At 38.1% G+C, this 24666-nt stretch overlaps 3 protein-coding genes across 3 annotated transcripts; 1 reads left to right on the forward strand and 2 right to left on the reverse strand.

The window, feature by feature from the left end:
• Positions 1–2950: 2950 nt before the first annotated feature.
• On the reverse strand, positions 2951–5672 carry LOC113711900 (uncharacterized). Its single transcript, XM_027235136.2, has 3 exons — positions 5206–5672; positions 4149–4313; positions 2951–3301 (listed from the first exon to the last, which is right to left on the reverse strand). The coding sequence occupies exons 1-3, from the start codon at positions 5530–5532 to the stop codon at positions 3203–3205; spliced, it is 591 nt and encodes a 196-aa protein (XP_027090937.2). The 5' UTR covers positions 5533–5672; the 3' UTR covers positions 2951–3202.
• A 1103-nt stretch (positions 5673–6775) lies between these two features.
• Positions 6776–12562, forward strand: LOC113712747 (DEAD-box ATP-dependent RNA helicase 39-like). The gene is made up of 9 exons (XM_027236299.2): positions 6776–7435; positions 8672–8767; positions 8858–9046; positions 9137–9277; positions 9705–9845; positions 10652–10794; positions 11316–11445; positions 11541–11589; positions 11820–12562. Exons 1-9 carry the CDS (start codon positions 6854–6856, stop codon positions 12329–12331), a joined length of 1983 nt encoding a protein of 660 aa, XP_027092100.2. The 5' UTR covers positions 6776–6853; the 3' UTR covers positions 12332–12562.
• A 4762-nt stretch (positions 12563–17324) lies between these two features.
• On the reverse strand, positions 17325–21636 carry LOC113712425 (uncharacterized). The gene is made up of 3 exons (XM_072068193.1): positions 21287–21636; positions 18132–21023; positions 17325–17862 (listed from the first exon to the last, which is right to left on the reverse strand). The coding sequence occupies exons 2-3, from the start codon at positions 21004–21006 to the stop codon at positions 17480–17482; spliced, it is 3258 nt and encodes a 1085-aa protein (XP_071924294.1). The 5' UTR covers positions 21007–21023; positions 21287–21636; the 3' UTR covers positions 17325–17479.
• Between the last annotated feature and the right edge of the window lie 3030 nt (positions 21637–24666).

The raw sequence follows: 24666 nt of genomic DNA on the forward strand, positions 1-24666 counted from the left end.
CCATAGATGCTTCCTCCTTTGTATGACTGACCACTGTTGTCTTCTTATTGAGTCATCACAGCTAGCATAGATCCCAACCATCTACCAGTCACTGCTGCTGCTTTGGTCCTCTATATGAGCCTCTAAAGTGAAGGCCGTGTGTTGCACCTGCAGTACTTTGGTGTGTGCACTCCAGTATAGTACCATACCACCTGTTTTTTCCATTGATTCCACTATATAGTTATGTTCATAGTTTAAGATCCTTTGAATCTTTTCCATATATTGTTTCCTATTCTTAGTTTCACATAGAAACATCAATTCTGGGGAGAGAAGTCTCTTGTACTCCTTCAAGTGGGGAACTGTCAAGGGGCTCCCTGCACCTTGGCAGTTCCACACCATAACCTTCATTGATCACTTGGGGTCCAGTGAAGGCTGGCACCCACCCCTTCCCTTGATCGTTCTATTTCCATTTCTTGGTCTCCCCCTTTGCTTTTTTTCTAAATGTGTTCAATGGTCTCAGTGTCTGTCATATTTCATCCTCCAATGCCAATTTCCTTTTGGTCGTTCCCACTGGGCTCAGACAATTGTCATCAATCTGTTGCAAAACCTTCCTCTCCCTTCCCAATGATATACTTGCTGTTTTCCTTATTTTCCTTTTCTATCTCTGAGGATGTTCTACTTGAGTACTTTTGCTGCTTTGACTCATAGGTTTATCTTGTATCTCACTTGGCATGATCATGTTACTGCTGTCCTCTTAGATAGTTAGACCAAATTTTTGCTTTGGTTCTTGCAGCTTCCTGTCTACCATTACTTCATCATCTCCATTACTTCCTAGAAATTCTGGTTTTTTGCATCTTTCCATTTCTTGCAAAAGCTCCATCATCTTGCTATTGCTGGATGGTTGAGCTCCTACCTGGACTTCCTTATGTATTATTTCCTCCACACTTCCAATACTTGTATGACTTCCTCCTCTCTCTTCCTTGCTGACCAGAATCTGTACCTGTAGTTCCTTATTCAACTTCCTTGGTATATAGTCCACTTTCTCCTTTGGTTTATTTATTTCCTTATCGCTTCCTTTTAGATTTTCCTTTCCCCTTAGAGTTGTGGATTCATGTTCCTCTTCCTGCCTCTTTGAGTCATTCCTCACCAATTCCTCATTTTCCACCCCCCAGTATTACCTTTTGGAAGAAGATATGTAGTTGTTATTCTCCTTTTGGGGTGAAGATTTCCTAAAATTTACTCTCAACCATAGACCACACTGGTTCTCTTGCTGACCATTTTCTAATGATATCTTTGACTTACAAGCCTTTACATTATGGCCTATAATCCCACATGTGTAGCAAAAGTCAGGACACCTTTCATATTTGAATTTAATCCATCTCATTAGTCCATTCATTTTGATTGTTGTTCCATGAAGCAATGGATGAAAATGTCAGCCATAACCTGTGCCTTTAGATGCTTTCCTTCTTTACCTCTATTTTATGGAATAACTAATTCCCCGGCTTCCTTAAACACTGCACCTACTTTCTTCCCCACCTCCTTAGAGATGCAATGTAAATGAAGGTTCCACATTTGAACCCATAGTGGTGCTATTCTGAAGGCATTAGGATCATCCTCAATCCCCTCGTACCACTTACTCAGTACAAGTATCAGGTTATCTAAAATCCAAGGCCCTCCATTGACTATCCTTTCTCTAGTTTCCTCCCCCTTAATTCCAAACTGGAAGAAGTTTGGCCCTAGCTCAGTCACCTTGAGATCTTTCGGATAACCCCAAGCATTTGCCACAAAATTTTTAATCCCAGTAAAATTAGCTATCTTATCTCCCCTGATTCTCCCCAACAGACTGGTCTGGCATTCCTGCCTGCCTATGCAAACATCTCCTGCATCTAGGTCAGTCACATGGCTGTTTAAGGCAAACTTTTGCATAATTTCAGTCAACTCTCCCGCCATAGTAGTAATATGATATTTAGGTGGAATCCCACTTCTCTGTAGGTATGAACAGGATCTAACCAAATTTATACAGATGAGCACTCAAATCTACGTACTTCCACTGGGTAAATGCCTTTCTTGGAGACCAGAAATCAAGTAGACAAAGAAAAAGGAAGAAATAAAGGAGAGCAATAAATGTAATTAATGCAGAGAAATAGGTTAAGAAAGAAAACCTAAGTGAAACCCTGGCTTTAAGTAAGCATGCATTTATGGCTGCAAATTTCCGTACTGTGACATTCCATCTTCTTAGCTCCGACCAGCTTGTTTTTAAGATGTCCGAAACTCCTGGAACCTGGGCAAACTCCTGTTCCGACAGCAATCAGCACTTACTATTGTTCTTGTTTGGAAATGCGGAGAGATTCACCTTGATTGGTTGCAAAGTATCTAATTGTTTGCTCTTTGTCTGAGACTCTGCTTTTGGGTTTTTGAAAGTTTGAAAAAGTTTGCAGAGTTGAAAGGTTTTTGGCTCCCACTATTGGGGGCTCTCGTAGAGAGAGAAAGAGCTCTCATAGGAGAGAGAAAGTAGGATTGGTGTTTCTTGCCTCTATTGTACTAGAGGTTAAAACAAAAGTAGAGGTTGTTCCATTAATTGTACTCCAACTGATTACAGGTTCTCATTTTGAATAATTAATAATTTTGATATTCTTATTTATTTTTGTATTTAAATTACAAATTTTTTAATAGCAAAAAAGCTAGCATAATCTACTAATCAAATAGTAGCATTTGCTGATTTTAATTAAATGAGAACAAAAAGTTTTTGAACATCATGCTATTACAAAACTTCTATTCAAGTAGTAGACATTGACTAGACAACCACGAAATGCCCGGTTCGACTCTTAATTCCTCCCTTTTCTTTCTCTCCCCTTTGAACCAAAAAGGAAATATCATGCTATTTGAGCACAGCTTGCTCTTTTGATCTCCATTTTGGGAGTCTATCTTTCGAAGCTTTGAGCCTTTAATGAACAAGGAAAAGAGGATCCAATAATGTAAAGAGCAATATATTGCATACCAGCCAGCAACAGTCAAATGCAGACTAAGAAATGGCCAAATAATATATGTCCAAAGCATGCATGCTCTCCGGATATCAATTTCACTGCAGGAAACTTAGGGGAAGTAAGAAAACGCCGCTCTACTGAAGTTTGTACAGTTGCTGAGGTAGAGAACATTATCCCCGTTTATTTAGTCTATTAAGCCAAAAATCAATGGATAGTTTTACGCATCAGTGAGACCGTAGTCATTGGTACAATTCAGGCTTCAACACCCCAACATAGGGCAAGTTCCTGTACAGCTCTGCAAAGTCCAGTCCATAACCGACCACGAAATAATCTGGGCACTGTCAAAATGAAATTGTAGAATGGTCAACAAAGGCAGAAGCCATTTTGCAAGGTACAGAACAAAAGAATGGAAGCATCAAACTGTGACAGTGTGAAAATGATAAACAAATAACAGTTCGTAGACAAGATTACTAGCTTCAAATTCAGCATAAAATTGTGACTCATGCTATTTGATCCTTCACAGTCATATGTGCTCTTCAGGAGCTAATTGCCAACTGATTCTGAGAGTTAGTTTTCTTACCAAATGGACGAGCCTTTTCATAAGAGAAAATAAAAACCAAGTGATCTAAAGTGTCCCCATGATAGTAGATGATGCCCAGTACTAGTATGAACTTGAACCCACCCACTACCGTATACTTAAGCTTTTTAAACTATTAAGCAGAAGTATGCTTCTAATTTTGCCAAAAGATCATCAAGATTGGAGTAACAAAGCGATGAAAATTTTTACAGGTTCCAATTCCTTCAAAAACACTAGTTCTATGTACATAATGATTGGGTGGCATGACTTGTCCATTCCATTTTTTGCTTCTAAGTCAATGAAATGCCTGTTGTAGTTTGACTCAGTCAATCATGGAAGCCTCTCAAGTCTCAAGCATATGTAGCATGGCTACTATTTAAATCAGGAGACTACAAAAAAGATAATAACTTCATAGGGGTAAGCAGCAAACATTAATATAAGATCAACAACAGCCTATTGAATCTGCAGGTAGCCATGAAACTGAAAAATAATTTATGCCCCTTTTTTCCTTTGTTCTGGGAAAAGAGGGGGAGGGCCTGAGGAACCAGTATTCAGACGTACATACGTGGAAAGAGAGACAGAGAGAGACAGAGAGGGAGAGAGAGAACCTCAAAGCCACAGTAAAACTTTCCGCTTCCCACAAGTTCAAAATTGACTTTGCGCCTAGCTGGTTTGTCAAGAAGAGTACACACGGATACGGACAATGATCCTTTTGATTTCAAGTATTCAATGAGAAACGACAAAGTGCTTCCTGTATCTACAATGTCTTCCACCTAAAACCATGGCAAGAAACCAAATATACGTTTAAGAAGTCAGTGACATCCAACATAACAAAGAAAAGTATGAGCCATCTAAGTAAATCCGTAGGATGCCTCAAAAATATCAGCATACTAGGCACAAATGTGTAGCATAGCTGTTGCAGCACAAAATTAAAGGTACTTTGGTCCAAATGCTTGTCAAACTTAATGGTAACCCACTTTGCCTTGAATTTTGTTCACAAGACACCTTTAATTGTTAGCTTTTAAAGTTTTAGCAAACTGATACCTTAAGAAACTCTATAAGAAGGACTCGTGAACAGTTTAGGGATATCATACTTGCGCTATTGACTACCAACATCATTGAATACTCTAAGTTATCTAATTCATCTAACCTGTTCTTGTACTCTAATTTCATCAGTCAAAGAGTTGTAGATTATCAAGCAATGAGATTTCAGGTCGCTAAGGCCATTGCTGCCCTGAATTCTCCCCAAGTACTAACTCGTATAAACAAACTACAAGGAATCCAATGAAATCATGTGTAACATAATAACGATTGCAGGTCTATTGATGGGCAACTTCATCAGTACCAGATCAATACCAAGAACCTTTTATCAGTAATAAATAAAAACAAGAGCCTTTATCAGTCTGCAAATAGCTTCAACATATTAGAATATTATTAGCAAACATAAGCTTTCTCTCCACGTGTAATCCTGTATCTGAAAAGCTTTCGCTCGACATCCCATTAATCACAAACCCCAGAAAAAGCATCCATCATAAACAGCCAAAAGGAGTAGTAATTCCCCAATCATAGCACGCTACAACCTGTTTAGTGCTAGCATTAAAAACGAGCAAACTAAAATAAACAAAAAATTAAAAGCAAAAATAAGCGTTAATCCAATCCACTCACCACAATTACGTGCTTATCTCGGACATCAATCTTTAAATCGCATGTAATTTTCGGTTTACCACAGGAGACAGTCCCAGAACCATAGGATTCAATCCGAACAAAGTCAACGCTGATTGGCAGTTGAATCTTCCGAACAAGATCGGCTAAGAAAAGAAACGCGCCGGTGGCAACTCCAACTATAATGGGAGCAGAGGAAGATGACGAACTGTCAGAGTTGGTACTAAAATCTTGCGTTATTTGAGAAGCAAGTTCAGAAACTCTTTGAGAAATTTCTTGGTCAGTCCACAAGATTTTCTCAATGTGAGAATTCAAGTCCATTGCTGACATTATGAGGTTTGAGTTTGGAGAAGACGAGGATTTTGTTCGTGGGGTTTAAGGGCATGAGATGGTTTAGTTTCGTGCCGCCAAGAAGCAGGAGTCACAGATATGTCAAAGATATCGAAGCTTCTGAGGTTTCCGGTTCAAAATTGGAAATGGATCAAGTAATTTGCTTGTTGGGCTACAGACTTTAAGTACACTTGCAAATTGCAGCCACCCCCCAAAATTTATCATTATTCTGAAAATCTCCTCCAAAGTTTCACATCACGGTATATGAGTACATAAGTTACTGCATCACTGTATACAAATATAGGGATAAAAAAAAAAGGTACGAGAAAGGTGTACTAATTGACAATGGAAATTATATATATTTTTTGTGATATACTAAACACAAAGAAAAAAAAGTGTTGACAATTGCCACAAATCTCATAAGCATTTCTAAAAGCAAATGCAAATTGTGTTATTTGCTCCTAAACCTTTTAAGAACCTTTATATTCACTTGATTCTCAAAATTATGTAAATATTTTTATATTAAAAACCTTCATATTCACTTGATTCTCAAAATTATGTAAATATTTTTATATTACAAGTAGTAACTTTTCATTAGATTTAAGAATTTCATTAAACCAATTACAGATATAATAAAAAAAATTTCCTTACACTAGTAAAGTTACGAAGTTGTATGATTTTTTTTCCATACCAAATACAAACTCATAAAGGAGATAATCAGTCTTTCCTTTACCAAACCTTTTTCTCTTTTTTGTATCCTTGAATGATTTGTTTGAGCTTTATCATTGATAAAAATATACAAGCACATCATCATATTAATTCCTCAACATTAGTTTTTAGGTAGAAGAAAAATGATCAAGCAAACTCGTAGCATGTTGCGAAAATTATTATTAAAACAAGCAATTGTATGAGATTTTATAAAAGTTTAATAAAATTCACCATTTTCCTTTTCCCAAGATGTGATTTGAAAAACTAACATTAAATCACACATAACTAATTATTAAACCAAATTAAATGAATTATTCTGCTCCTTTTTCGTTTAATGACAACTTAAATACTAATTTTTTGAGCTAAGTTTAAATACTAGATTCAAATTATTCTCAAAATTTTGTCAAGGTATAACGGGTCCACGGGAAATCGAAACATAAAAAAAAAAAAAAAAAAAGAGGCCTACGAGAGCAAATATGTGAAAAAACTCTGGCCCAAAGCAAAGAAATGGACCAAGTGGTCATCATCTACAAATATTTTACAAAATCCATAGACAGTAGAACTGAAGGCCACCTCCAGAAGCCAAAATCCCGTACCAGACTACTGCAAAGATATGAGTGGAACTGGAAAAGTACTCTTAAGCCTCTCCCTGGCTTCTCCTTCAACAACCCGCTTCTCTTTCTCTCTTCTTTCTTCAACCAAACGATTTTCTCTTTATAAGCCCCTTTTCCCCCTTCTACAATCATCAGCTAACGGGGTTTTTGTGGGGTTTAGACCCCTTTGCTCCGCCACCACCATTACAGCGCCTAAATCAGAAGATTCTCTGCAACCCATTAAGCATTCGATTCTGTTAGAAAGGTTAAGAGTCAGACACCTCAAAGATTCTGCAAAACTAGCCAGCCCAGAAGTTCAATCCAAGAAATTAAAGGCAGAGTCTTTGGGGGCTAAAACTGGAAGTGGTGTAAATGAAGGGATATCAAAGAAGAATAAGAGGAAGAACGAGGCATTGGCTTCTAATTTTGAGGAGTTGGGATTGAGTGAAGAGGTTATGGGGGCCTTGGAAGAGTTGAGTATTTCAGTTCCCACTGAGATTCAGTGTATTGGGATACCTGCCGTTCTTGCAGGGAAAAGTGTGGTTTTGGGTTCTCATACTGGCTCTGGGAAGACTCTTGCTTATATGTTGCCTCTTGTTCAGGTTGGAAGTTTTGATTTTTATCGTCTTGGTAATTAGAATTCATGTTGTTCCATTCTTTGATTTTGATTACTTGATGAAATGACTTCATAGCCTGCTTACTAGTTTATGCATTGATAAATTGCGACTCTTATATGGTGTATTTTTTCTGTTTTTTGTTTATGGAAAATTTCACTATACGGTATTTGTCTTCCAGTACGAAATCTTAGAAGGAACAGAAAGAAAAGAAGGGGACGAAAGCATGCCGAACACGTAGTTCAAGCCAAAGAAACAACATTCAGGACTTTACAGATGAAATTTAACTTAGGAATCTCATAGAATGTCGCAGCTATAAGCAGATAATGAAGAAGAAGAAAAAAAAATCAACACTTGATGACATAATTATAAAAGGAGGAATGAAGAAAAAATGTCTTTAATTTGATGGTCCAAGCTTTTTCAGTTCTGGCTACCTAATCATTTTCTACCAACATGTGTAAATGCAGAAGATTTGATACTTGTACGGTAATATAATTAATCAAGTAACTTTCTTCCTAATTTAAGTAAAATCAAAGGTTACTATGGCTTTTTTTTCTCGCTAATGCGCTTCAGCTTGATGTGGAAACTGAGGAGCTCTCCTAATCCTTAACACATTGAAACTTAGTTCTTTACTTTTAACACATCGAAAAAATCATTGTATATTATTAACTTGTGTGTTAGGAATTTCAGAAAAGACTGAACTGAATATATGTTACTTGGGAATTATTGCCATTTGTAACTTGCAAGCGGATGTTTTGGTGAAGGGTGCTTGTTTGGGGGGACGGGTGATTTTATACTGGACTGTGGAAAAAACTGCATAATTAGAAGGGTACAAAGAACTGGCCAGATATCTGTGTTCCTCCATCCATCCCCCTTAATTTCTTCAATCTCTTTTGGATTAGCTGTGAATGGTTCAATTCACCTCAGGTTAAGAGTCAAAGAATGCATTTTCATGTTAGAAAGGTACTTTCTTTTATTTCTTTGTTTGTTTTTGGCTAAGGAGAGATATTGGGCTGAATTACATTCCTAAGGCTTAATATCATGCTCTTAGATGCTTCCAGCTCCTTGTTGGAATATCAGGAAATTTTGGTACCAAAATCTGAGTGCTGATGTGCTTGCACTCCTTAGTACGCAGAATGGGCCATTGTTCCTTTTGGATTCTGTAATGGTATTTTGCATCACAAAAATAAGAAACTTATGAATTTTTTTTTGTCTTTCTCCCAGTTGTTGAGACGAGATGAGGCATTAAATGGTATTCTTATGAGGCCCAGGCGTCCCCGTGCCGTGGTGCTTTGCCCCACTAGGGAGCTTTGCGAGCAGGTTTGTATGACTTATATGCAGTTTAATTATTTGGCTAACCTTGACGAGAGAACATGTTTCTAGTTGATTAAAGCAAGATGGGTGATGCAGGTATATCGGGTTGCGAAGTCCATTAGTCACCATGCCAGGTTCAGGTCTACCATGGTAAGTGGGGGTGGACGTTTAAGACCCCAAGAAGATTCCTTGAACACCCCAATTGACTTGGTAGTGGGAACCCCTGGCAGGGTTCTTCAGCATATTGAGGAGGGTAACATGGTTTATGGTGATATCAGATACCTGGTAATTTTTTTCTGTGATAAATCTTTTAATGATTTCATAAGTACTTGTTTTCTAATCATAAGTAGTTGTTAACAAGCTAGTTCTTGTTAGGTGTTGGATGAAGCAGATACTATGTTTGATCGAGGCTTTGGTCCTGATATACGCAAGTTTCTTGGGCCACTTAAGAATCGTGCATCAAAACATGATGGTCTAGGATTTCAAACTGTTTTGGTCTCTGCAACAATGACAAAGGTACAGTTCAAACTGTCTTTACTGAATTAAGTGTGACTGAAAGGGGGGGAAAAGGCATCTTGGAAAATTTAATTGATAGATGGATGATATTGGTACACATTAACAACATATCTTATATCCTGAGGAGTGCTGGGTTAAAGATGCTTGCTGTAGATACTTATCAGCGGTAATTTTTTAGATGAGGTGATAGATATTTTAGTAACTTCTTGTTTCCTAGAAATTGGCTGTTCATTGAACATGGAGAGTCATGTTACCCTTGTTTCTTTTTTTTCCCCAGAGAAAAATGTTTCTGTTAAAAAAATGATTGTGTCTTGAGCAGAAAGTGCCTTGGTCAAACAGTTCTCCATGATGATTTTGTCAGTTCAATCACATTTCTTACCAAGGTTTTTTTTTTTTTTTTGGAAATAATATGGGTATGGTTCTGCAGGCAGTGCAAAAACTGGTTGATGAGGAGTTTCAGGGGATTGTACATCTGCGTACTTCAACACTGCATAAGAAGATTGCTTCTGCTCGTCATGATTTCATCAAACTCTCTGGTTCAGAAAATAAGCTGGAGGCACTGCTACAGGTATACTTTCTTCATGTTTTATTGTAACTTGACCGTTGTGTGATAATTGACCTGAGTAGAACTTCATGAATATGAATGAAAAACCTTACAGTAGTGGCACTGACTGATCATATGTTGTTCTCATCAGCTACCCCTTACAGATTGAATTGCAATAAGGTTGAGTTAGTTATGTGTTCTATTGGTGTTGATTTTTCTTAAATTTTTCTTTGCTGTTTTTGACGGAGAGCACAAACCCCGAACTATTGCCGTAAGGAGATTGACTTAAGATTGGAACTCCTGTTGGTCAATTATGGCTAGGAGAAACAAGAGAAGAGAATGCATAAGGATGTTTCATTTTGAGATGAATGGGACTAATGTATTTTAGATGGGGCTAACAAAGGTACTGTAGAATTAGGGACAGGATACCTTTCAGAAGTAGGAACAATGCTGACGGGTATCTTTGCATATATTGAAGTCAACATGTTCAGAATATTAAAAAAAGCACTTCTTTTATTGCATTTAAAAATGCAATGACTTTTATTCCAAGGGTAGGTGAAATGCAATGGAAAGATGTTCCTGTCGTTTGGTAATATGCCTAAGTAACGGATAAAGAATGACATTCTTTGTCATGGATAAAAATGACATAAAGTAATCATGTTTACAAAGGTATATCTGATAAAGAAATATCTCTTGTTGCAGGTATGAGGTGTGTTTTTCTTATAAAAGTAATAATTTCTGCACTGAAGCATATGTTAAATGTTGCCATACCACTTTCCTCTCGAAGCTCCCAAATCAGCTTGAGTCTGATAAAATGTTGCTTAATACAGGTTCTTGAGCCAAGTTTATCTAAGGGAAATCGAGTGATGGTATTCTGCAATACTTTGAACTCTAGCCGTGCTGTGGATCACTTTCTGCATGAAAATGGAATCTCTACTGTCAATTACCATGGAGAGGTGCCAGCAGAGGAAAGGTGAGATGGAAGAAGGTTCTATCATCTGTCAATTTCTGCACTGTTTTCAACAGTAGGAAGAAGATAAAGAACTACAAACTGTTAGCATCTGTTCAAGCAATTACAGTTGGAGTCAGAATTAATTTGAAACCCTTGCTTTCACTCGAAACATATCTGATTTTCTTCCTGAAAGAAATAGTGGTAAAAATGGAGAATTTTTGTTCCTATGCACTGAAAGGGTGGTTCAGCATGTTGAGATCATTGACAGATCTTAAATGTTCTGTTATGTCGATAACTAACTCTCTAGGTTATAATTAGTTATCAAACAAATTTCTGAGAAAAAGCTTTTTTAAGTAGTGGTACAAAATTGAGATTTCTTTGATGAATATAGATTTCTATAAATCTGTATTTCATTTTGGGAAGTTATGGCGGTCATGTTTCTGATCAGCCTCTGTGAAGATTTTTATATCTAAGAATCTCGTAAAATATGGCCTGTAATAGCTCTCCATACTCCTTTCTTTACTGGTATTTTCTCTATATAGGGTTGAAAACCTGGAAAAGTTCAAGAGCGAAGATGGTGATTGCCCCACATTGGTCTGCACTGACTTGGCTGCTAGGGGACTGGACTTGGATGTTGATCATGTTATCATGTTTGATTTTCCACTGACCTCTGTAAGAATTTGTGGTGTGTTTGTCATTTGCACTTGCCCTTGTGCATTTCCTTCCCTCCACCTGAAAGTGGTGCTTCCTTTCCCTTAAAATTTCAGATTGATTACCTCCATCGCACTGGAAGAACTGCTCGTATGGGTGCAAAAGGTATGTAGGCTTCAGTTTTTTTTCACTGTCAAAAGTTGAATTGAGATCCCGGATGGCATCAATTATGAATACTGTTTATTGTTCAATGTACATGGCATGGGGACTCAACTAACTAGAAGTTTTGAGCAAAAATCAGAATTATCCTATGTCTACTTATGCAGTTATGCATACACCAAATGTAATTTTTCTGTATAAGCACTAAAACCTGTTCACTGGTCTCACTCTAACAGGGAAAGTAACAAGTTTGGTTGCAAAGAAAGACCAGATTTTGGCCACTCGTATTGAAGAGGCCATATTAAAAAATGAGAGCTTGGAGTCTCTTTCTGTAGGTAGTGTTCAAAGAGACATTGCCAGGGCACGCATAAATGAGCAGAAGGGAAAGAGTGTAAAGTTGTTAAAAGCTTCAAAACATAAGAAGACTGCTACAGCTGCTTCAGCTAAATCATCCGGTGCTGATAGCAAAGCAAAACCCAAAAAAGGGTTGTCCAAAAATGGTGCTGGGGGCAAGGTAGATCTTACAAAAAGGACATTCAGAACAAGTCCTGGTAGCAAATCTGTGACGGCAACTGCTAAAGTTTCTAAAAATTTTTCTGGGGCAAACAGCTCAAAAGCCAAGGTTAGCCATAAAGAATTTCAGGGCCGCAAACCTGATGTATCAAGTTCTAGATCAAAACTAAATGTAGTGGGATTCAGGGGCAGAAGTTCCTCTTCAAGTCAGCCTGAAGGTTTGAAGCTCAGTTGATTTGTAATCAGTATATTAGAGTTCATTGAGCCATTCCTCAATTGTAGTTTATATGCATAGTGAGTTTCGATTCCTTCTTCGTGATCTCTAGGTCCTTGTGTTTTTTGAAAGATTGCGACAGAGGGCTTGAGATGCGCGAGTGGAGATTTCACTCCCCGCCAACAGCTATTAGTTCTGTTGGGATGACCATTTGATCTTAATTGAGATGATAGAGGCCATATTTTCAGGACAGGGTCGAAAGCTATTGCGCTAACAAATTACTTGAATTAGAGTAAAGCTTGCTAAACAGATTTTTGCAGGCTACCTGGTCTGTGTAGCATATGAATGATTATGCATTGGCTAGTGATATTTGAACGCGATGTTGTTCCATCAAGAAAATTAAATGACATATTATCCAATTCCATTGAAGTTCATCAAACAATTATAAACGCTATCAGCATTCCATTTCCTCCTATTGCTTTTGGAAATTTGCCTTAGATTTCATCATTTCAATGGAAGAGCAGGAGGAGCCTTGGCAGGTGAAACCAAATTTCCTGCTGTGTCATATATAATGACTCCAGAGAAATCTGGGAGTTGGCACTTTCCTCCCATCATCACATTCTTCCTCCAGAGTGATGCTTCACCACTATAAGTGCTTCCATCAACATCTCCAAAGTGGTATGCTTGAATCCTTTCAGGGTTGAGTTGTATAAGAGGGTCTGGATCACCAAAACCATAACAACCTCTCCATTTGCGCCATTTCCGCAATTTCCTGGAGTGAGAAGCGCACATGAATAATGCAAAAGCACACAAAAATAGAGACCCAATGGCAAGGCCCACCTGGGAGGTGCTGCTACTCAGATGATGGTGTAAGGGTGTATGTCTAGCCATGAGAAATCTGATGGTGCTACTGCTGCAAATATAAATATGTTTATATAGTTTTAGGCAAGCCAGTTGAGGGTCAAGTTTTGAGGATTTGTTGGACAATTTGGTTTAAATTTCTGACTTTCGCAGTTGAATAATGGCACTGGTACAACAGAATCTCGTGGTTTTGGTGGTTTTGGTTTGGTGTGTCAAGCATAAGGTTAAGGCAAAGCAAGTTACATGGCAATTGTATTAGTTAGAGCAGTCGACTCATCTAAACTTACCTAGTTATCTATAGCACAGCAAGAAATGACAGGAAAAAAGAAAAATTAATGAGTTAGTGGTTAAAATGTTATGGTTATATGATTAACTTTTGAACTTATAATCACGTTGTTATTTCATTCATACATTCAATTTTACAATCAGACGAAACAAATAAATTAAATGATAAACCTATTTGATATAATGGAATCACCACAAACATTCAAACTTTTGAAATTATAATATGTTAGAAACCCTAATTATCAACATGTAAAAAAAAAAAAAAAAAAAAGATACACGTAAATATTTGCACTTTCTAGAGTTTTTACTTTCTACCTCGCTTGATTAATTGAATAGACTTGACATTAATTGAATAGACCAGAAAAGGAAGGTGGTTTTTTTGGAGTTGGGCTTACTTTACCTAAAGGCCCATAGGAGTCCAACACTACATGGACGTACAGGCCATTTGACGAGCCCTTGCCAGATTGATCATCAGTAGCCTCACAGGGGTTTCCCAGATTTCGGGCACTCCTCACTGATTTCTTCTTTGTACATCCCGGAAAATGCATCAGCGTTCATCAATCCGTCTCTGCAAATTGATTTTCAGACACCCTTTTCGGCCATCTTCAAAACCCATGTCTACATTCTCCAAGAATCCCTTCACGTCTCTGGCAAACCAATGCTCTTTACACTCATTTTCGCTCTTAAACCCTAAGATAAACCCCTTTTTTCTTCAGTCATTGAGCTCAAGCTCATCGACCCAGCTCAAGAAATTCCAAAGTCTAAGACTTTACAGTGCTGAAACCGACAAAGAAGTTGATACAATTAATATCAAGTTTGCAGAGGCCAGGGAGGAGATAGAATCTGCTATGGAATCTAAAGAAACTGTGTATTTTGATGACGAAGCTGAGTGCGCACGTGCTGCTGTTAAGGAAGTCTTAGACTTGTATGAAGGGCTGCTGAGAAAGTTGCCTGAGAATGAGAAGGCAGCAATTCAGAGGTCCATGGGGCTCAAGATTGAGCAGTTGAAAGCTGAACTTGAACAATTGAATGAGTAGTGAGGTAGATTTAATTGGAAATTTGTGCTGATTGTTGTTTGAATCATTAATTCAATTTTGTATTCTGTTATGGATGAAATGAAATTAATTCTAGTCTGTTATGGCTGAAAAGAAATAATTAGACGAATTTTTCCAGCAATGGCAATTTAATCAAGCAGAGTGATCAATAATTTGGTGTTGCTGTTTTAATGCTTGTTGTGATATTGAGGATTTATGGTTATCTTGGATATGTTGTGAACGCTCTAAATGGAACTGCATGCTGTGAGACATACAAGCTTAGTTATCCCTTTTCTTACATGTTGTGGTAACTTGTGTTGTTTGTTCCATTAAAATGGGGATTTAAAATTGAAATTTGTGGTTGCGCTCAACCTCCAAGCTGGAAAAATGTTTTCCTGGTGAAATGTTACTCATTCATGTCCTACCGAGGAGAAAAACTTATATTTTACATTTTTTATGCTTAATACAAATATGTGCCATGGGCCTTGCGACAATGGCTTTCGTGTGGAGAATGGAACATTATTTTCTGTCTTTATTATTAATGATAAAACTGGCGAGAAGAGATTGTTCATGCTTTCCTTCTGCCGAGTTTGAGCCTTGGAAGGCATCTTTTATCTGTGTCTCCAAGATGTCTGGTTCTAAATATTTATTGACTTCCTAGTTTTAGTTTTAACTCAAAAGAGTAAATTAGTCTACAACACAGCTCCTATTGCAACGTTGAACATAGGAAGAAAAGCAATAGAGCCCTATAAGAATGTGAAACGAAAAAAATGGCTAACGAGTACATAACTCTGAATTTATTCGGCTATTGAGCTTACATCATCTAGAGATCGTAATGTAGATTTCGCTGGATGTTTATTGCTACTTTTTACGTACGGTATTTAGAATTCCGTGTATTAGTAGCTATTCGGCGCTGAAATCCGTGAAGTTGATGTATTTCATTTTCTGACAATCTGGAATTACCGGACTAAGTCTGCCTTCCTGGATCATCCCATGCAACAGATTCTGGACTAAGTCAATTTATAGTGCCAGATTCCACATATAATTATGGCCATAACATCTTCAAGGAGTGTCAACCATGCTCAATGACTTAATTTTTTTCTCTTTCCTTTTTCCCCCTGAACTCGAGCTTGAGTTTAGCTATTTGAGTAGTATTTTGAGTTAATTGAGCTTGTAATACTTGGCTTGAGGCATTCCCGAGCCTGGTAAATTTCTATAGTTTAAATATGAATTCCTGTACTGTTGGAGCCGATATTCAGTTTGTTGACTTGACTTCCCTTAAAACCCTAATCTCCTACCTGCAGAACAACAATATGCTCGACAACATCTAGGAAATACATTGAGGTTAGGATTTTGTTCTGTCAATGATACCACTTAAGTGAAGGAATGCTGAAAGCTGTTATGAACTTACGCAATAGGCAATAACTGTGCTTAGAAGCTCCAAATGTTAAACCATAAAGTTCTCTAGAATTTGCTGTCTGATATTTGTTTCTCATTCTTCTGTTCAATTATTAGGAGCATGCTTCGAATTTATTCTCAATGGAAACAGAACATGTTGCATGTAGACAGTTTCGTCAGATAGGTATGTAACAAAGAAGATACTATATGATATATGACATGGGAGAATGCAGACAACTGTCTTTGTGTAGATTGATCATTCATGATCTAAATAATTGTGTTCGACTTCCACTTTCATAAATTTTTGGTCAAACCCAAAAAAAAAAAAGTTTCGCTGGACATTAGTGAGGAATGGGAAGAAGGGATGGCTTGCTTCCATGTGTTCCCTGCTTCACTGAAATAGTGGGCCTACGGATGTACGAGTGTGTTGAAGAGTTGCTATCTTTATTCGGCTGTCTAGGGCCTCTAGTCTCCACACCCTGCCTTCTACCGCTTGGAGTTTCCACTTCAATGTTTTGGCGAGAACTCGAGTTCGTGCACCTGCTGGAAGACGAAGTGTTCTTGTTGCATGTGACTTTATGGATCTGTCTTCTGTCAATCACATTTCCCTGCACGGTTCGGTGAACAAGCACATCTTGGAACAGTATTCAGCCATTGTTATGGATGTGTCAGAAAATGGGCGAAGTAATTGTAAGATATACGCTCCACTCTCTAACTTGTGCCTTGGATCAATTAAAGATCTAGGTGCCTAGTTAAATGGTGTAAATGGGTAAATTTGTGTGGCTAGTGTTACTGTCCGACAGTTAAGTACAATCCAAGATCATTGAGGCCACAATTGCTGCTGTTTTATATCAGTAGATTTCGCTTGCGAATGGTTCTGGATTGGGATGTGGGAAGATTGAATTTGGTTCCTGAAACTTCAAAACGTAATGTCTTTCAACTTCATCGCGAATGATTAAAGAATCAAGAAACCAATCCATTCTTTGGTTTTTCTTCGAGCAGAAGCAAGGGGCTTCCTTTGCAAAAGGTAACACTTCCGTTAGAGAGAAACACAGAAGGCAAAATCTTGAGAGACAAAAGGAGTGAGTAGCGAAGAAATGACCTCTCCAAAACGTTTCCTGTTTACCCTTTTCCGGAACCAATGGAGATTTGCTCAGGCCATTGAGCGCGACGAAGCAGGCAAATGTTTTCTCAGAGAACGTGAAGCAATCTTTTCTAATTATGATGGATCTGATATTACACTTTGTTCCAATTGTTAATTTCCTTGGTCAATTTAACTTTTTCTTGCTCCGCACTTCTTCGCCAGTACAAGTTTCAACAACTAAGATACATGAGAATTCATTCATCCTGAGCTGTCAGATACTACAAATCTGAGGCCTCACAATGACTCTGATTCATGAGATGGACGGTTCAACCAGAATGAGGATTGCAAAGAGTAGAAGCAATTGAACCATATAATGTTGCCTAAATCTGTACAAAAGTTCCCCAAATATCATTCAATGCTTGGAGATGTCATTCTAGCTAAGCTGGGGAACCAAAGAAGATCAGTCACGGACACCTAGAAGAGGCAAGTCAGGAAAGCCAAAAAGCATCAGCTTTGGGTTGAGGACTGCTTTATTAGAGGTTGTGACGTTTTTCCCCACTCCTCAGGGGTACTCTTGACTTCCATTAGAAGTGCAACAACTTCCTTCATGGTTGGCCTTTCAGCTGGCGATGAATTTACACAGAACATTGCAATCCCCAATGTCTGAAGCATTTCTTGCACCATTTGGTCCGGTAATCCCTGGAGCTTTGAATCGAGTATTGTTGCAGCTGGTTCAAAGCTTCCCATCTTCTTCTTTACCCACTCAACAATGTGCATTCCATCTCCAACTTGAGGCTCAATGGCACTCCGACCACTTAAAATTTCAAGCAGAACAACTCCAAAGCTATACACGTCACTCTTCTCTGTTATGTTGGCAGTGTACCCATATTCTGCAATAATGGAACAAACTTTTGTTGATATTTATTGATGATACTAAAAGAGCAATTCAGAGCCTATTATCTTGTTCAATAGCACAAGATGAATGGTTATTTGGTAGAACCCAGTTTACCAAATGATGAAAAACACTAAACTTTGATGTAACTTCATAAAATGCTCAAAATAGAACACATTCATAAACATCTAAATTCAGCAATTGCGACAGGTAATTAAGCAGAAAGCTATTAAGTACAGGAATAAACTAAAGCTCACTGAGACTTGCCTGGTGCAATATATCCATAAGATCCTGCTATTCTGGACATAGCTTGCTGGTAATTTGGAGAGCTCATTAGCCTTGCGAGTCCAAAGTCTGCCAAATATGCATCATACTTGGAATCCAGGAGAATGTTATTGCATTTAACATCCCTATGAAGAATTGCTGGAACACAATCATGATGAAGGTAAGCCAGACCTTGGGCTGCTCCGACTGCAATTTTGTATCTGGTCTCCCAATCTAAATTCCTATTTGTCTGCAAGAGCTGTTGTAAATTTCCATTCGAAATATAGTTGTATAAGAGCAGCTTAACGCTCTTATTAGAACAGTAACCAAGAAGCTTCACTATATTTCTGTGCCTAATGTGTCCCAGGATTTGAATCTCTGCAGCAAATGAATCTAGTGGTTCTTCTTCCTTCTTCGTCTTCCAAAGCTTCTTCACTGCAATCAACTCACCATTTGGCATTTCTGCCTTGTAAACAACTCCTGAACAACCTTTACCAATAATATTTTCATCTCTCAGACACTCCAAGATGCTGTCGATGGTAAAGTTGAGCTTCTGAAATGGGATAAAATTCCATGGATAAGAAAAATCCTCTTCCCTTGATGGAGTCAACATGCCTGAGTGCTTTCTCGACATGTATTTTTGATTCCTCATGACAAGAATCCAAGTAACTACAAGTGCCATCATTACAGTAGTCAGAACTACCGCAACTAAAGCTATGGTTTTAGCAGACTTCAACCTGTTTCGTCCACTTAGCCGTGAAGAACAAGTGAAGCCATCATCAGATTCACAAAGGTTTGGGTTCTCAAGAAAAGAGTTTGAAGTCAGAGTTCTGAAGAATGGTGAGACTGGTATAGGACCTGAGAAATTGTTATATGACACATTCAATGAAGTGAGACTGGTCAGGGAACCCAAAATTGTAATCTTTCCATAAAGCATGTTACGAGAAAGATCAAGTGATTGCAGCTGTCTCAAACCAGACATTGTTTCTGGGAGTTCACCACAAAAATGATTCGAGCTCAAGTCCAAACTAATTGTTAAGCTTGTTACATAACCAACTTCTGGTGGGATTAAACCAGAGAGGCTGTTGTAGCTCAAGTCAAGAAGTGTTAATTTCTGCAGATTCCTAACGGACTTTGGGATTGGTCCACTAAGCAGATTGTTATTCAGTATAAGTTTGTTCAGATAACTGAGGTTACCAAAACTTGAAGGAACCTGCCCAGTGAAGCTGTTTCTACTGAGGTCAAGCTGCTCCAAATTGACAAGCTCACCCAGTTGAGATGGTATTTCACCAGTGAGGTAATTGTTATGCACATCCAACAGCTCAAGAACCGTAACGTTAGCAATTTCAGGAGGTAAACCACCAGAGAAATGGTTCATATATAAGTCAAGAAACACAAGATTTTGCAGCTGTCCAATCTCTTTAGGAATCTGACCAGAAAGCTGATTTTCTCCGAGCCTTAACCGCACTAGAGACTGGCATCTTGCAACACTTCGAGGCACTCCTCCGATTAATGAGTTTCCTAGCAACAAAACTTTGCTCAGCTTCTTCAACCCAAAAATCTCCTCTGGTATTATTCCAGTGAGCTTATTCCTCGAGAGGTCAAGAGCATATAGCTCAGTACAGTTCCCAAAGGAAGCCGGTATGGTTCCTGAAACTGAATTACCCCACAAGAAAAAGCTCTGCAAATATTTCAATTCACCAACTTGCCAGGGAATTGGACCTGATAATTGGTTCTTATCAAGCTGAAGAGCTGTTAAACTAGAGCAGTTACTCAACTGCCATGGAATTGAACCGGTTAGTGCATTATCAGACAAGTGAAGCTGTTCAAGAACCATCAACTTCCCCAGATCAGCTGGAATTTCACCAGACAATTCATTTGTAGAAACATCAAGTATAACGAGTGATGAACAATTTGAAAGCTCGGCCGGTATAGTTCCTGTCAAAGAATTACCCCAAAGAAGCAAGCTAGTAACCTTCTGCAACTTTCCCAATTGAGGTGGGATTGTACCAGTTAGCTTATTCATATGTAAATACAAGTTTCTAAGCTCCGAGCATGACCCGAGCTCAGGGGGCACTGGACCAAACACTTCAGTATCATAAAGGGCTAAAGTCTGAAGATTGATCAGGTTCCCAAATGTAGGCGGTATAACACCCGAAAGTCCAGTAGCCGCAGCCCCAAACGTTGTGAGATTAGTAAGTAGGCCTAACTGTGGAGGAATTTCCCCTGTTAAATGCAGATTTCCCCCAACTCTGAACTGTTGGAGGGATGACAAGGAGCCTAATTGAGCCGGAATGGACCCATTAAGGAGATTATCTTGGAGACAGAGGACTTGCAATGAAGAAAGATTAGCAAGGTGTGGTGGGATTCTGCCTGTTAATCTGTTTGAGTTCAAGAAAAGGAATTGAAGTGAAGTAAGGCTGCCTAGTCCAGGAGGAATAGGCCCAGAAAGAGAGTTGGAAGAGAGGTCTAAAAGGCGAAGATGGGAAAATGCACCATAGGAAGCAGGGATTAGTCCTGAGATGTTAGTAGAGGAGAGATTCAAAAGCTGCAACGAGGACAAAGAAGAGAGCCCTGTAGGCAAAGAAGAAAGGTTGAGAAATGTGTTTGGAAGAGAGACTGAAATGACTCTTCCTTGAGGAGAACAAGTTATTCCTTCCCATGAACATGGAGTTGGGCTTGAGGGGTTCCAAGAAGAAAGCACAGATGATCTAGACTTGGTAAAAGGGTCAGAAGCTGAGAGAAGAGAAACTAGAGCCTGGCCATCAGGTGAAAGAGAAGTCACTAGTGTTCTAGGACTGACAATGAAACCATAACAGAAGCAAAAGGCGAAGAAAAACGAAGCTTTTGAGGTCAAAAAATGAACTCTTCTCTCCATTTGAGCCCCTGAAAAAACTGGTTTAGCAGTGATAGTAGTCAAGAATATTAATCAAGAATGGGACTAACAGACAAAAAATGGTGGTGAAAGTCCACTCCTCAAGGGAACAGCATGCATGTGAAAGCCTCTATTGCTGTAGAATGGGGTGATGAGGTATGCTTCAAACACACACTAGGTGGTGCTGATCAAAAACCATGCATGTGAACAAAAAGTAGTCCTTAATAAAGAAGCAGCACTATTTCAACTGTTTGATTATTCATGCAGAAGGTAGCATGCTTACCGGAGATAAGTCTCTCCTCCCACGTCCGCCGTTTCTGGCGGTGCAGCCGGTGAAGGTGCTAGCGCTGGTGGTGGTGCACAGTAAAAACTTATGTCTCAGCTCCTGAAGATTGTAGTACTGGTGTAGCTTTAAAGTTGGCCATTTGGGGTTTTCTTCTATCTTTTTCCGGCGGTATCCAGGCTAGCTTTCCTGCAGTATTTAGGCTAGCTTTTGCGTGATGGCTGGTTGGAAGTGGTGGTGGAAGGAGGCGACTGCCAGAGTTCTAAGCTTATCCTTCTCTTCTTTCTTTCTCGGCGTAACAATTGATTGAGAGTTTCAACTTTCAAGATGAGTGAAGACCAAACGTTGGGTTTAAATGAAGATAGTTAATTAGGGCGCCAGTGATTAGTTGTTTATATTAAAACTTGAGATGCATCGGATAGCCAAAATTACCCTTTCGAAGTTGCATGGATGTACCTAAGTTAATTAAGTTCTGTAAGGAGACTATTGTCATTCCAACCCCCCAAAAAAAAAGTGAGAGAGAGACACTATTGTCAAGCTATTTTTCCTTTTCATTTTGCACAACATCTTGCAAATCATACATTTTTCCTTTAAAGGGCCATTTTGTTTTTTTTTTTCCCCTGATACTAATTAAAGTTCTTTAGATTCTACAAATATGAGTTGAGCGTGCAGAAAACGACCTAAGTTTATTTTGTCAAAGCGCTAATCTTAAGCTAAGTTTTTGTTTCTTATAAATTAGAGTTAACAAGAATTCCAAATATAGAATGCAAATATAACTTTTTGTTTCCTAAAAGTACCCTTCTTCAACCATCCAATGCATTAGCAATTTACGAAAATGTTCTCAAAGAAACGAGTTTGTTTGGACAACAAGAATTTGGAATAAAAATTTCAGATTTTGTTTTGCTTGCATATACACATAATTCCCAATCATCTTTTTATCTTACATACATCACATCACAAAAAGTGCTACAGTAACTGGATTAAATAAATCATTCAAATAAATTCTTATCCAAACAAGTTGTCTTTTTCTCTAACAAAGTATTGCTTTTGGTTTAGTAAGGATAGAATAAATATGCTGTGAAGGGTCAAGTTCCAAGAGCTTTTAGCATGCAAATTAATCATTTTAAACCCATCTATCCTTGTTAATTTTAGGTTGTACTGTGCAAAGATTCTAAGATGGTATTAGTACCAAAGATTTCAGAGTCCGTTGCCACTGGGAGGAGAGATATATACGTACATATATATATATATATCTATATGTGCATATACAGGAGAGTACTTGGCAGAATGCCTAGGGAAGAGGAGATTAGTTTTGATGATACAGCAGAGAGGCAGCTTATGGGGTATTGTGAAAGTTAAAAGAGGATTAAAATAGAACTGGATTAAACAAACTACAATAAATGTCCTTTTGCTGGGCTATATAATAAGCACATAAACAAAGTCTATTCTTCCTTTACAGGTTACAGTATATACACCACAGGACTAGGATAATAAAGGCAGGGCGTGCATGTAGAGGAAATTTAATTAATGGAGCATCTTTTTCTTTGGGGTTAAAAGTTAGAAAAGCAGCTGTAAATAATTTTCTTCTTAACTGTTATTTAATCACTGTGTTGTGGTAAAATTAAGAAATACTATAAAGAGGGTGATGACTTGATTTCCGAGGAGATATTAGTGGGTGTGTTTTGGGAGTAGGGCTAAAGAAAAATGTACAGTCACATGAGTAAGAATGAGAGAGAGAGAGAGGCCATGTGTAGTAGATTACAGTAGGGCACAATTTACGATTAGTGTGTTGTTAGGGTTTTAAAGATTTCACTGTTTACTTGTTCTTTTTTTTTCAACAGCCTGAATCAGACTTTTGTTGTTTTATAAACCTAATCCCAGAATTAACCTCAAAAGCCGGCAACTCTTGAGGCAATCCCAGGGACTTATATCCCAACCCAAACCCAACCCCAACCCCGATGTGGGACAAATGTACCTATAGGGGGGACCTGCTGCTAAGTGGGATACTACCACCCAATTCTGGGATTACTGTTTACTGTTTACTTGTTCTAAGCCGCTCTTTATTAGTCTCTACAATTCTGAGTGCATGTATGCAGAATTAGAGACTTACAGCCAAAATGCATTAATTAATGTTTGAAAGAACATGCAGCAAACCAAACCATGTTTAAAACTTTAAAGAGAAAAGGAAAATTTTTAAGGGATTGTTAAGAGCTTTAATGGAGGGATTACCATAAGAGCTTTAACGGAGGGATTACATTCTAGTTTTCCACGATAATTTGCTTTCTCTTCCATTTCTTGCGTAGGGCATTGAAGACTGCAGCAATTATGGTTTTTACTTTTTGAGACTGCTTGTACTTTTTGCCAATTCTCGTTTAAGGGTTCTTGGTCTTTCATCTTGTGTTGCCTCGCATAAGATCATAAGTATTATTCTCCTCTGGGGTTTAACTGGCAAGCAAGAAGAAGTGAATATCTTCTTTTGGAGAGAAAAATAAGTAAATAAAGATTAGAACAACTGAACCATTATTATGTTGTCGAGTGTGGTCCAGTCAGTCCCCTGTCAAAGGCACAAGACCAGATCTAAAGGGTTCCAAGATACACCGAAATGGGCTATAAATGTGCATCAACTGATTTTATCCGATCATACTCTAATACTATATTCCAAAGTTCAATCGAAAAATCTTTCAGTTCTGAGGTTTGACCAACAATTATTCATGTGGTTCAGCTTATCTGAATTGGCAGAAACCCCAACTTTTAGCCTAATCATAGACATGTAGTACATTGAAGACTTGCACTTTCATGACTTTTTAAAGACCACGCAAAGAGATTCTTCAAATGCTGGTGGCATCAGCGAGTCCACTAAAATGCCAGCATGAAGCCGAATGCCTACGCTAAGAACCAATTTAAACATGTTTTCGGCTATGTTGTAAGCAGAAAACTCTCTTGCTGTCTCTTGCAGAGTGGAAGTGTGAAACATCTAGTGCTCTATGTAAAATCATTGCATTGTAGACCAAGGTAGAGCTACTAGCTAAAATTTGTGAGACAAACTCGCTTCACAATTGATAAAATCAAGCTTCAAACGGATGTAAACTCACAAGATTATCGGTAGGTTCTATGAAATTTAGGAATGTTCTTGAATTTTTGGCTTTGAACTACAGTTTAGTCCTCTTTTTTTTTTTTTTTTTTGAGATTACAACCTTGAGAGCCAAAAATTTTGAAAATAAAATTTTGTTTTTCATTAAATTGAAACCATAATATTTTTGTCTCGTGCATGTAAGTATTTTATCTATATTATGTGCAGTTGCTATTCTGTCAATTTATGACTGATTTCTTTGATTTCTTAAGCAAAAAGTCATTTTTTTAAGCCAAAATACATGCAAGTA

Source organism: Coffea arabica, chromosome 10e (genome assembly GCF_036785885.1).
Source record: "Coffea arabica cultivar ET-39 chromosome 10e, Coffea Arabica ET-39 HiFi, whole genome shotgun sequence".
Classification (NCBI taxonomy): Eukaryota; Viridiplantae; Streptophyta; class Magnoliopsida; order Gentianales; family Rubiaceae; genus Coffea; species Coffea arabica.